The 12,117-nt window shown below is 43.2% G+C and overlaps 1 protein-coding gene across 2 annotated transcripts in view; it reads right to left on the bottom strand.

Annotated features, from left to right (window-relative positions):
• Positions 1-2,377: 2,377 nt before the first annotated feature.
• Positions 2,378-12,117, bottom strand: part of LOC137328868 (myosin light chain 5-like) — a 283,582-nt gene continuing 273,842 nt past the window's right edge. The window contains exons 1-7 of one of the 2 annotated variants that reach the window (XM_067994370.1): positions 6,460-6,563; positions 6,237-6,344; positions 5,340-5,415; positions 3,470-3,574; positions 3,313-3,391; positions 3,155-3,203; positions 2,378-2,579 (exon numbers count right to left, since the gene is read on the bottom strand). In XM_067994370.1, the coding sequence (XP_067850471.1) occupies positions 2,478-2,579; positions 3,155-3,203; positions 3,313-3,391; positions 3,470-3,574; positions 5,340-5,415; positions 6,237-6,344; positions 6,460-6,462 (522 nt within the window). In that variant the 5' untranslated portion in view covers positions 6,463-6,563 and the 3' untranslated portion in view covers positions 2,378-2,477. Of the gene's footprint in view, positions 2,580-3,154; positions 3,204-3,312; positions 3,392-3,469; positions 3,575-5,339; positions 5,416-6,236; positions 6,346-6,459; positions 6,564-12,117 lie in introns of those variants that run through there. The other variant, XM_067994371.1, reaches the window with a different exon arrangement.

The following is a 12,117-nucleotide window of genomic DNA, read 5'->3' as shown; positions in this document are numbered from 1 at the left end:
ATCCAAGACAAAGCAATCTGCTTGATCAGCAGCCCCCATCCACCACCTTAAACATCCACTCCCTCCACCACCAACCTACCATGGCTGCAGTGGATACTATTTATAGGATGCATTGCAGCAGTTCGCCAAGGCTTCCTTGACAGCACCTCCCAAACCCACGACCTCCACCGCCTAGAACGACAAGGGCAGCAGGTGCACTGGAACACCTTCACCTCCACATTCCCCTCCAAGTCACACACCATCCCGACTTGGACATATATCGCCGTTCCTTCATTGTCGCTGGGTCAAGATGCTGGAAATCCCTACCTAACAGCACTGTGGGAGAACCTTCACCACACGGACTGCAGTGGTTCAAGAAGAAGGTTCACCACCACCTTCTCAAGGGCAACCAGGAATGGGCAATAAATGCTGGCCTTGCCAGCGATGCCCATGTCCCGAGAATAAATCAAAGAGTAAATCTTAACCTTCCAATGAAACCTACTTTAATTGTTAGATTCACATGGTAATTGTGTCAAATGCAGTGTGAATCCCTGGTGATGGTGGGCACTTGCTCTTCATATTGTCAAGTGCAGAGGCCTGAGTCCTGCAATGTGCCAGTTGGACTCAGCACAGCCCAATGCTGCCAGCCAGTATGAAGGGCTTGTGGTGTGTGCATGCATAAAGTGTGTGCAAAACTCATTGGGGCCATCAAAATTATTTAAATTAGGGAGCATCTCCCATGCAAGTGGGGCACCCAAGCAATGCTATAGCCACACAGTACCTGTTTGGAGCAGGAGCTGAAGAGGAGGCCTGATTTATTTTAATGTTTTACCAGCTGGCCCTTCCCCCTCTCCATCCACCCTATTCAGGAAAAGCCAGCAGCGTCCCACAAACAGCCAGCGGCCCTTTACTGGCTGCTCGAGTCCAATGTTATGCCTCTGCCTCATCTGGTGCTCCCAGCACCTCCTCATGAGCAATGGGACTGGGAGCATCCAGAAAATGTTTCAACGAACTGACCTCGTGTGAATGAAGGGGTCAGTTCCTTTTACTAAGGGGCAGTGCCCCATGGGAGTTTCAAATCCACCTCAAAACTTCACCTGAGACCCAAACCCTTTTACAATCCTGAGCAGTAAATGAGTGTCCAGGCTCCCCTCACTAATCCGCTGTGGCTAAAACAAATTCTGTTGATTCCCCTAACCACTTGCACCATTCCACCATTGGCTTGCACTTCCATAGAGCGGCTTCCTCCTTACCTACCTTGGTCACGGTGCGAGGACCAGCTCTATCACTCTGGATTCCAGGAGACCACATAGAAAAAAATAAGTTGACTTAGAGGCTAATATTTCACAAGATCACAAGGTAGGTACAGGTAAGCAGGGCCATCCCAGCTCCTCCATTTAGAAATAGCCTACAGCATCCAGTTGTCTCTTAAATGACTGCAGGGTTTTCATCTTCACTACATCACATGGGAGTCATTTCATAGGAACACGACAACAGGAGTAGGCCATTCAGCCCCTCAAGCCTGTTCCGCCATTCAATTAGATCATGGCTGATCTGTATCTTGACTCCATCTACCCGACTTGGTTCCATAACCCTTAATACCCTCAATCAATCTCAGTTTTTGAAATTTTCAATTGACCTAGCCTCAACAGTTTTTTGGGAGAATAGAGTTCCAGTTTTCCACTGCCCTTTGTGTGAAGAAATGCTTCCTGACATCACCCCTGAATGGCCCAGTTTTATCATCTTTTGTGTGAAGAAACACTTCCTAATATCAGTTCGAAAATGCCTTTGGCTAGTTTTACCCTGTGCCCAATAATGCAAGGTCACGTCATTTAACTAACAGGCGCTCCTGTTTCGTTGCTGATGACAAGCTGGGAGCACCAGAGGGGATGACACTAGAATTTTGGGCGCCAGAGGCGTCCAGGAGGGCTGCCGGAATGGTCGTGAAGCAGCAGCAGTTTTTCTGAAGGGGAGGTGGTGGTGATGGAGGGGGAGCACTGCCAGTAAAATTTATTTTTAATTCAAGGCTGAAAAAAAAACAAGTTTTGCTCATCATTTTGCAACTTGCTCAATCACAACTTGTTACTATGAAAACTGCATCTTAGAGTTAGCAAATATTCATTCATTTGGCTGTAAACTCCTACAGCATTTGAATGTTGACAATGCTTTAACCCTCTTAATTCAAATTGCTTAATTCAGTCATCTAATAATCCAATGTTTTAGCAATAAAATTCCTGTTTTCTATGTTTTTTATGTTGATTTAAATTATTGGATTAATCAGTTTTTTTAAGCACAAAAATGCCTTTGAATTATCAGGATTACAAGGTATATACAGTATAAACAGGTCATTAAACTGTATTTACAGTGAGGTCACTGGGGTCAGAAACAGCAAGAAACATTGTCTATTTACAATGTGGTTTTATTCACTGTTGATGCAACTTGATAAGAAGGAAAAATGCAAAGATCTGAGAGGTCTGGGTAACTTGTGGTGGTTTCATTTACTCTTCCTTTTCTTCACCGTGCGTGATGATGTAGCAGAGAGCTTTATAATCCAGGTTACCCGCTGCGTCGATGGGCGAGGACTGAAACATCTGGTCAACCTACAGCATATGGAAAAAAGGAAGAGAGAGGGAGGGAGAAACATTACACACAGTTATACACATTGAAATTGTAACTTGCAATATTTCACCTGTACCTATAACATTGCATCTTATTATAAATAAAATATACATACAGATACAAAACCTGATTATGGACAATGTGATCAAATATAATGAGGGGAAGTGATAGTACCTACTATAATTAACTCAACAAAACATATTTAGTGTACATGTACTATATATATATATATATATATATAGTGTAATGTAATTATTAATTTCAGGGTTTTTTTATCTACTCATTTATTTACACCACAGATGTTGATATAATTACCATTACTATTTTGCAAAATTTATGAAAAGAACAATGCAACACATTCTAATTACTGTAGGCGATTTTCTATTTGAAAGTTCATTTTAAGAGAATGCTCAAAGTATAGAATTTATTCCGTTTTGGGGCTAGAATATGGGGAGGCTCTCTTGCACGTGGGTCATGTTACACTTGCCTGGTCGGAACTACACAAGAAACTGTGCATTTGTCAAAGAAAGGTGTGAAATTAAGTATCTATACAAACCTCAGCAGCAGTGAACTTGTCAGCTTGTGTCATCAACATGCGTTTTAATCTGCAGATTAAAAAAACAAATGGTACATCAGACGATGCACAATAATGACACCACAAAAACTGCAAGACAAGCACCAGCAAAACACCAGGAAAGTACAAGAAGCACATACTCGTCTTTGCCGACGTGTCCTTTGGCATCGGGATCAAACATTTTGAATGCGTTTAACATCACCTCTTCTGGATCAGAACCTGTGTAAAAAAATAAAATCATAGTTAGGCCAAAGTTAGGGAGCAGAAAATGGAAATGGAGAAGTCGCAGAGACATACCATGTAGCTTTTCTCCAAACAGATTTAAAAACATGGTGAAGTTAATTGGACCAGTGGCTTCTTTCAGCATGGATTCTAATTCATCATCTTTTACATTGAGTTTGCCTGAAAATAAAAACAGAAGAAAAGTCATGGATGAGAAGAGGCTGTTTGAAGCTCCAGCATCCAAGTTCTCCCATTGTAGCATACAACTGTTTTTGAGCAACCTTAATATTCTTGTTTTACTACCACATATGGCTGATCATTGAACATTTAGTATTCCATAGAATTTACAGCACAGAAGCAGGCCATTCGGCCCAACTGGTCTGTGCTGGTGTTTATGCTCCACACGAGCCTCCTCACACCCTGCTTCATCTGCATATCCTTCTATTCCCTTTTCCCTCATGTACTTATCTAGCTTCCCCTTAAAGGCATCTATGCTATTCACCTCAACTACTCCATGTGGTAGCAAGTTCCACATTCTAACCACTCTCTGGGTTAAGAAGTTTCTCCTGAATTCTTTATTGGATTTATTAGTGACTATCTTATATTTATGGCCTCCAGTAAAGAATTTCTGTCTATATCCACTTTAAATCATTTGTTACTCGTTTCCATTTGTGCCTCTGGTCTTATTTCCCATGTTTGTCTGAGGTAACTTTATCTACACCACTCAATAGTTTGGATATACTTCCCTCTTAACTGTCTTCTCTCTGCACTCTCAAGCTCGATACTATCCAATCTTTTCTTATAGTTAGTATCCTTAGCACTTGTGATCAATCTGGTTACTCTTCTCTTTCCAGTATGTCTATATATTTTTGTAGTGTGGTGACCAAAACTGAACATAATATTCTGTGGTCTGCCCAGTACATTGTAAATCCTTAGCATAACTTCTGCAGATTTATATTCTGGTAATATATTCCAGCATTCTATAGTTTTTTTTTAATTGCTTGACCACAAAGTAACTAGTGCACAATTACTCCCAGGTCAATTTCCTTTTGCTAATCCTATTCCATTGTTTATATAGGTATCTGCCTAAGCTGAAAGGGATGTCTTTCGGGTGAAATGTTAAACCAAGGCCGCATCTGCCTGATTCAGCAGTTGAAGGCATGTGAAAGCTCCGTTATTGAAAGAGGAGCAGGGAGTTCTCAAGGTATCTTGGCCAACATTCCTCCCTAAACCAACACCACCATAAACAAATTAAATGGTCATTCAAAAAGATGAATGACCATTTAATTTGTTTATGGTGCAAATTGGCAATCACGTTTGCACTAATAACAATAGTAATTGCATTTCAAAAGCAATTCATAGGTTGCAAAGAACTTTGATGTGGAGATGCTGGTGATGGACTGGGGTGGACAAATGTAAGGAGTCCTACAACACCAGGTTATAGTCCAAATAAAGCTGATGGACTATAACCTGGTGTTGTAAGACTCCTTGCAAAGAACTTTGGAATGCCTTGAGGATGTGATAAGTTGCTACATAAATGCAAGTTCTTTTTTTCAATATTTGAAATATTCAATTATAAACTGATCTAGTGTGACTAGTTTATTAAAATGAAATAACGATGTAGATGGTTAACACAAGATAAGACACTGGCTAGCTGTGGGAGGAGAAATGCTGGAAGATAGCAACAAGCTGGTTCTGATGCCAGCTGATCAATTTTTTATTGACATCTTTGTAGGGCGGGGGGGGGGGTTGAACTGAGACGTCCAAACATTTACAGAATACTCCTATGGTTAGAGTGAACGCGTTGAGCTACTAAATGCCGTAGTACAGGCAATGCACAGGTCAACCATACGCTGACACGGTGTAAAATGTAACATCAATGCACGTTCATGTTAACAGACAACTTTGATCCGACACGTATTGCTGATTTGTAAGTAGCATTTACCCAAGGATGCATAAGTGTCTTTCAGATCCTCTTTGTCAATGAAGCCATCTCTGTTCTGATCGATCAAAGTGAAAGCCTGAAAGGGAAGGAGAAAAGAATCAGAACAGCCCAGTTTTAACTCGACGAACCAATAAGTTTAAAAGCAGCTCGCTGGATTTCGATCAAACACCAGCCCAGGAATTATTGGTGGTCATTTCACGAGCATCTTTCCTTCCAGTCGTGGTAACGAACAAGGAGGAATGTTTTAATAATTTAACCGAACGGCAAAATAAGATGTGCATTCATTTACATAAATTAACATATTTATATCCCCGACATGTTTCTGCCGTAAGGAAATTGCTGAATTTGTAATAACGAATGTCAAGCAATTAGCACGGAATATTCAGCAGGGGTCGGACTAATACGGAGAGGGAGTGGATTTCTTTCGCAGTTTGGGGTTGTTTTACTTTCAGTTTTAGATTTTGTTTTATGTTTAGACTCCTATAAATATCGCCATTACTGTACCTATCTTTTTCAAAGTTCTATGGTAAATACAAAAAAGTGGTATTGAATTAAGATGCAACGTAAATCAAGATGTTAATAAAAAGCTAATTTTTAAAAGTCCAATTCTCTTCTTCCAGTTCCCTTTTCCCCACTTTCATTTTATATGATTTAACATTTTCATTCATCATCCCCTTCCCTCTGAAATCTTCCATCTTTCCTGTTTTGTTCCATAATCTCCTCTTCTCTGGGTTTCTTCACCCGTTCCTTCACTCTTTTCCCTAATCTTTTCTAGACACTACACTCCAAAAGCGATTTGGGACGTCCCGAGGTCGTGAAAGGCATTATATAAATGCCAGTCTTTCTTTTGTTTCTCTCTGACATGCACATTTTGGGAGTCCACAGCTAGTTGCTTACTTCCTTGAATTCCTGAATCTGTGTCTGCTCAAAGCTGGAAAAGACATTGGACGAAGCTCTCTGGGCTCGCTTGGCGCCGCCTTCCTTCTTTTTGGTCTTTCTGCTCGCCTGGAGCGCAAAGAAAATGAGAGAGAGAGAGAGAAGTAACAAGAGTCAGAATCACTCCCACCAGATCCGACCTACTGCAGAGAGAAAGGCTGGCGCCCGTACTCTACACACTCACCATGCTTGCCCGTGATCCCTGCTGTTGATGTGTGTCTTGAGCTGTGGTTTATATAGCGGGACGTGCTGGGGGCTGAGGTTGCAGTTGGAGCCTGACCGAATCCCCGAGGGCAGCCGTCGATTCTGAAGCAGGCGGCAGCCGGCATGAACTACTCCTTACATGGAAACATTCAGCCCGACAGTAAATGGGTCCCTGGCGGCTGACCGATTAAAGCATCAGCACCTGATGCAGATCCGTTCTGATCTTTCAGAGAGGCATTTTAAAGTTTAATTTACCAACAATACTCCGCCACTTAGAGATGTGATTGTAAGAAACACAATTGCAAGAGGCTGCAATTCAGAAATGCTCTTCAGCCCCAATTTCAACTTAGTTTTATCTTAAATTCTTTCTGAAGCGGCAGATCGAAAGAAGACTACGCAGGTTTTGCAGTACAAAAAATGGAATTCATAAAGCAGCTTCATAAAAGATTTGGAAGCTCGCTGGAAAATATCACGTGCCGCTACCTGATCCCTTTCTCTTCGGTGGGTAGATAACTTTATCAGACCCAGACTCAACATTAAACAGGTACATGAACAGTACTCAGTACAAATGGGACATTTACAGTAGTTGCAACTGTTAATACTCTCTTTGAAATATCAACAGCAATAACAATTTGCATTTCTAAAGCTCCATTAACATAGAAAAAGTTCTAAGGTGGTTCACAGAAGCAGAAGCAGACAAAAATGATGCCCAGACAAAGGAGATATTAGGAGGGGTGACTGAAAGTTTGATTAAAGAGGTGGGTTTTAAGAAGAGTCTTGAAGGTGGAGGGATTGAGGGAGAGAATTCCACAGCGCTGTGCCTAGGCGGTTGAGAGCATGGCAGCCGATGGTGGGGTGAAGGGACAGGAGGATGCATAGAAGGTCAGTCGGAGGAACAGAGAGTTCTGGGGGCCGGGGGGTAGTTGTGGACTGGTGGAGGTTACAGAGGTAGGGAGACATGGAGTGATTTAAACACAAGGATGAGAATTTTAAATTTGAGGCAGTGGGGGATCGGGAGCCAACATAGGTCAGCAAGGAAAGGCTGGTGAGCAGGAGCCAGTGCGGAGGTAGGAAGAGAAGCCATTCCTGGAGATGCTCTGGCTATGATCAGAGAGGTAAGAGTAGAATCAAGTGAGAGCAATTCCACTGAGCTGGACAACGGAGGAATGACGTTGGAGGAAGTTGGTGGAGTCGACTATGTCTAAGGCTGCAGAGAGGTTGAGCAGGATGAGGAGGGATAGTTCACCACGGTCAGTCACAGAGAATGTCATTAGTGACTTTGGTTAGGGCCCTTTCAGTATTGTGGCAGAGCTGGAAACCTGATTGGAGAGATTCAAAAATGGAGTTTCAGGAAAGCTGGGCACAAATTTTGGAGGCGACAACGCGTTCAAGATTTTTGTCGAGGAAAGGGAGGTTTGGAGATGGAGCAGTAGTTTGCAAGGACAGAAAGGTTGAGAATGGGCTTTTTGAGGAGGGGTTGATGATGGCAGTTTTAAAAGCGAAATGGACAAAACAAAGATACTTCTCCTGAGCTATCTTTCAACATAACATTGAACATTCATTTCTCACTCGCAAGGATCCAAATTTAATGCAGTCTCTCTGCTGGCTTCAGACTGATTGACTAGTGGTCTGAGCACCACTTACCAAATATAAGCCCATAATCAGAAGCTTATAGCCACAGACGTGTTCAACAAAGGGACTTCAAAAAATCATTGGACCTGCCCCTTCACAAATCCAACCCACTTCTTCAGCCCAGTTGTAATTGTCTATCCAAGCTTCTTACTCCAGGATGTCAATCATTGAGGATGTCTTCATTGACCCATGCCAAATACTTTGAATGATCTGTCAAATGAACCTCCATCCAGAATTAATGTGAGTAATCAAACTCAAACACATCAATAATTTGCAGAGCTGCCCATTCCTGCCTTGCCCTGATGTGTGAATATTACCAAACACAACAACTTGCATTTATATAGTGCCTTTAACATAGTAAAACATCCCAAGGTGCTTCACAGGAGCATTATCAGACAAAATTTGATACCACGCCACATAAGGAGATATTAGGATAGGTGGCCAAAAGCATAGGCAGCAATTTCAGAATGGGATGTCTCATAATTTTAAATAAATTACGTGGTAAGGCTGAAAGTTACTTGAACTAAAAACTTGCCTGAAATTCTTTTCTGAAACTTGGCCACTAAAGTGACTTCCAGCCTTCTCTACTGAATTGTACAGGCCCACAATAAGGAGAAATAACATTTCTGTTGTATATGCACGTCCTGTACTCCTTCTAATCACTATAGGTCTTTAAATTGATCAGTCCTCTAGAAAATTCTAAAGGCTTGCATTAAAAACAATATGAGGCTAGAAATTACTGTAGGAGATATACTAACGTGCAAAGTTTAATGTGTTCACTTGACATTCCTCTGCTATTTTAATGTCTCCATTAACCCATTTCAAATAAATAATTTAATGTCTCCATTATATTAATGGTCAGTGGAATGTCAGATGAGCATGTTAAGCTAATATTTCCAACAGTAATGCTAGGCTATTGTCTTGTTTTCATTTCTGTAATTCTACTATCCATAAATTACATTTAGAGGATTATATTGCAATAATTTACTCTTGAAGCTTAGTCTCCATACAGATGACTGCTTGGCCACTTTCAAATACTGTTTATGAAGTTGGAAAGTAGTTGGAAATTATATATTTTTTTATTCGTTCATGTGATGTGGGCGTCGCTGGCGAGGCCAGCATTTATTGCCCATCCTTAATTGCCCTTGAGAAGGTGGTGGTGAGCCGCCTTCTTGAACCGCTGAAGTCTGTGTGGTGACGGTTCTCCCACAGTGCTGTTAGGAAGGGAGTTCCAGGATTTTGACCCAGCGACGATGAAGGAACGGCAATATATTTCCAAGTCGGGATGGTGTGTGACTTGGAGGGGAACGTGCAGGTGGTGTTGTTCCCATGTGCCTGCTGCTCTTGTCCTTCTAGGTGGTAGAGGTCGCGGGTTTGGGAGGTGCTGTCGAAGAATCCTTGGCGAGTTGCTGCAGTGCCTCCTGTGGATGGTACACACGGCAGCCACAGTGCGCCGGTGGTGGAGGGAGTGAATGTTTAGGGTGGATAGGGTGCCAATCAAGTGGGCTGCTTTGTCCTGGATGGTGTCGAGCTTCTTGAGTGTTGGTGGAGCTGCACTCATCCAGGCAAGTGGAGAGTATTCCATCACACTCCTGACTTGTGCCTTGTAGATGGTGGAAAGGCTTTGGGGAGTCTGGAGGTGAGACACTCGCCGCAGAATACCCAGCCTCTGACCTGCTCTTGTAGCCACAGTATTTATATGGCTGGTCCAGTTAAGTTTCTGGTCAATGGTGACCCCCAGGATGTTGATGGTGTGGGATTCGGCGATGGTAATGCCGTTGAATGTCAATGGGAGGTGGTTAGACCCTTTCTTTTTGGAGATGGTCATTGCCTGGCACTTGTCTGGCACAAATGTTACTTGCCACTTATGAGCCCAAGCCTGGATGTTGTCCAGATCTTGCTGCAAGCAGGCTCGGACTGCTTCATTATCTGAGGGGTTGCGAATGGAACTGAACACTGTGCAATCATCAGCAAACATCCCCATTTCTGACCTTATGATGGAGGGATGGTCATTGATGAAGCAGCTGAAGATGGCTGGGCCTACGACACTGCCCTGAGGAACTCCTACAGCAATGCCCTGGGGCTGAGATGATTGGCCTCCAACAACCACTACCATCTTCCTTTGTGCTAGGTATGACTCCAGCCACTGGAGAGTTTTCCCCCTGATTCCCATGGAGTTCAATTTTACTAGGGCTCCTTGGTGCCACACTCGGTCAAATGCTGCCTTGATGTCAAGAGCAGTCATTCTCACCTCACCTCTGGAATTCAGCTCTTTTGTCCACGTTTGGACCAAGGCTGTAATGAGGTCTGGAGCCGAGTGGTCCTGGCGGAACCCAAACTGAGCATCGGTGAGCAGGTTATTGGTGAGTAAGTGCCGCTTGATAGCACTGTCGACGACACCTTCCATCACTTTGCTGATGATTGAGAGTAGACTGATGGGGCGGTAATTGGTCAGATTAGATTTGTCCTGCTTTTTGTGGACAGGACATACCTGGGCAATTTTCCACATTGTCGGGTAGATGCCAGTGTTGTAGCTGTACTGGAACAGCTTGGCTAGAGGTGCAGCTAGTTCTGGAGCACAAGTCTTCAGCACTACAGCCGGGATGTTGTTGGGGCCCATAGCCTTTGCTGTATCCAGTGCACTCAGCCGTTTTTTGATATCACGAGGTGTGAATCGAATTGACTGAAGACTGGCTTCTGTGATGGTGGGGATATCGGGAGGAGGCCGAGATGGATCATCCATCAGCACTTCTGGCTGAAGATGGTTGCAAACGCTTCAGCCTTGTCTTTTGCACTCACGTGCTGGACTCCGCCATCATTGAGGATGGGGATGTTTGCAGAGCCTCCTCCTCCCGTTAGTTGTTTAATTGTCCACCACCATTCACGACTGGATGTGGCAGGACTGCAGAGCTTTGATCTGATCCGTTGGTTGTGGAATCACTTAGCTCTGTCTATAGCATGTTGCTTCCGCTGTTTAGCATGCATGTATTCCTGAGTTGTCGCTTCACCAGGTTGGCACCTCATTTTTAGGTACGCCTGGTGCTGCTTCTGGCATGCTCTTCTACACTCCTTATTGAACCAGGGTTGATCCCTGGCTTGTTGGTAATGGTAAAGTGAGGAATATGCCGGGCCATGAGGTTACAGATTGTGCTGGAATACAATTCTGCTGCTGCTGATGGCCCACAGCGCCTCATGGATGCCCAGTTTTGAGCTGCTAGATCTGTTCTGAATCTATCCCATTTAGCACGGTGGTAGTGCCACACAACACGTTGGATGGTGTCCTCAGTGCGAAGACGGGACTTCGTCTCCATGAGGACTGTGCGGTGGTCACTCCTACCAATACTGTCATGGACAGATGCATTTGCGACAGGTAGGTTGGTGAGGACGAGGTCAAGTAAGTTTTTCCCTCGTGTTGGTTCACTCACCACCTGCCGCAGGCCCAGTCTGGCAGCTATATCCTATATACTACATTTTGAACTGTTCTTTTGCCTTGTTCTTGCCAAGGCATTTTTAATATTGTAGATTTTAAACACTTCCTCTCAAAAGGTCATTTTTTTCCCGATCTTGGAAAGGTAAATAGCTTTATTCAATGTATGTGGTCCAGAGAACACGTGATACACCCTTATTACCTCATATGCACGGAATAGGAGTTGACTCCACATACATAAGACAACAGACTGACCCACATTATTTCCTTATGCAATAACAACCATTCAAAATAAAAACAGCTGTGCACTCATTCCATCATCAATGACTGTCAGATATAACCAAGGCGACACCCTCACTTCATCTATCCATTAACAATTCTGCATCACCAACAGTGACAATGCAAACTAAAAACCTCACTGTTACTACGCAGCTACTCCAAAAAAGTTATACAAACATAAATAAAATGTAATTGATCAAATCTCCCCACTAAGACCAAGCCCTAAAAACCAGCATGTATGTGTGTGCGCATACACATACATACATACATGCTTCGAAACTAAAACCTCCAACACAGCTA

This window comes from Heptranchias perlo, chromosome 1 (assembly GCF_035084215.1).
Source record: "Heptranchias perlo isolate sHepPer1 chromosome 1, sHepPer1.hap1, whole genome shotgun sequence".
NCBI classification, from domain to species: Eukaryota; Metazoa; Chordata; class Chondrichthyes; order Hexanchiformes; family Hexanchidae; genus Heptranchias; species Heptranchias perlo.
This window is presented reverse-complemented; position numbering and strand designations above follow the sequence as displayed.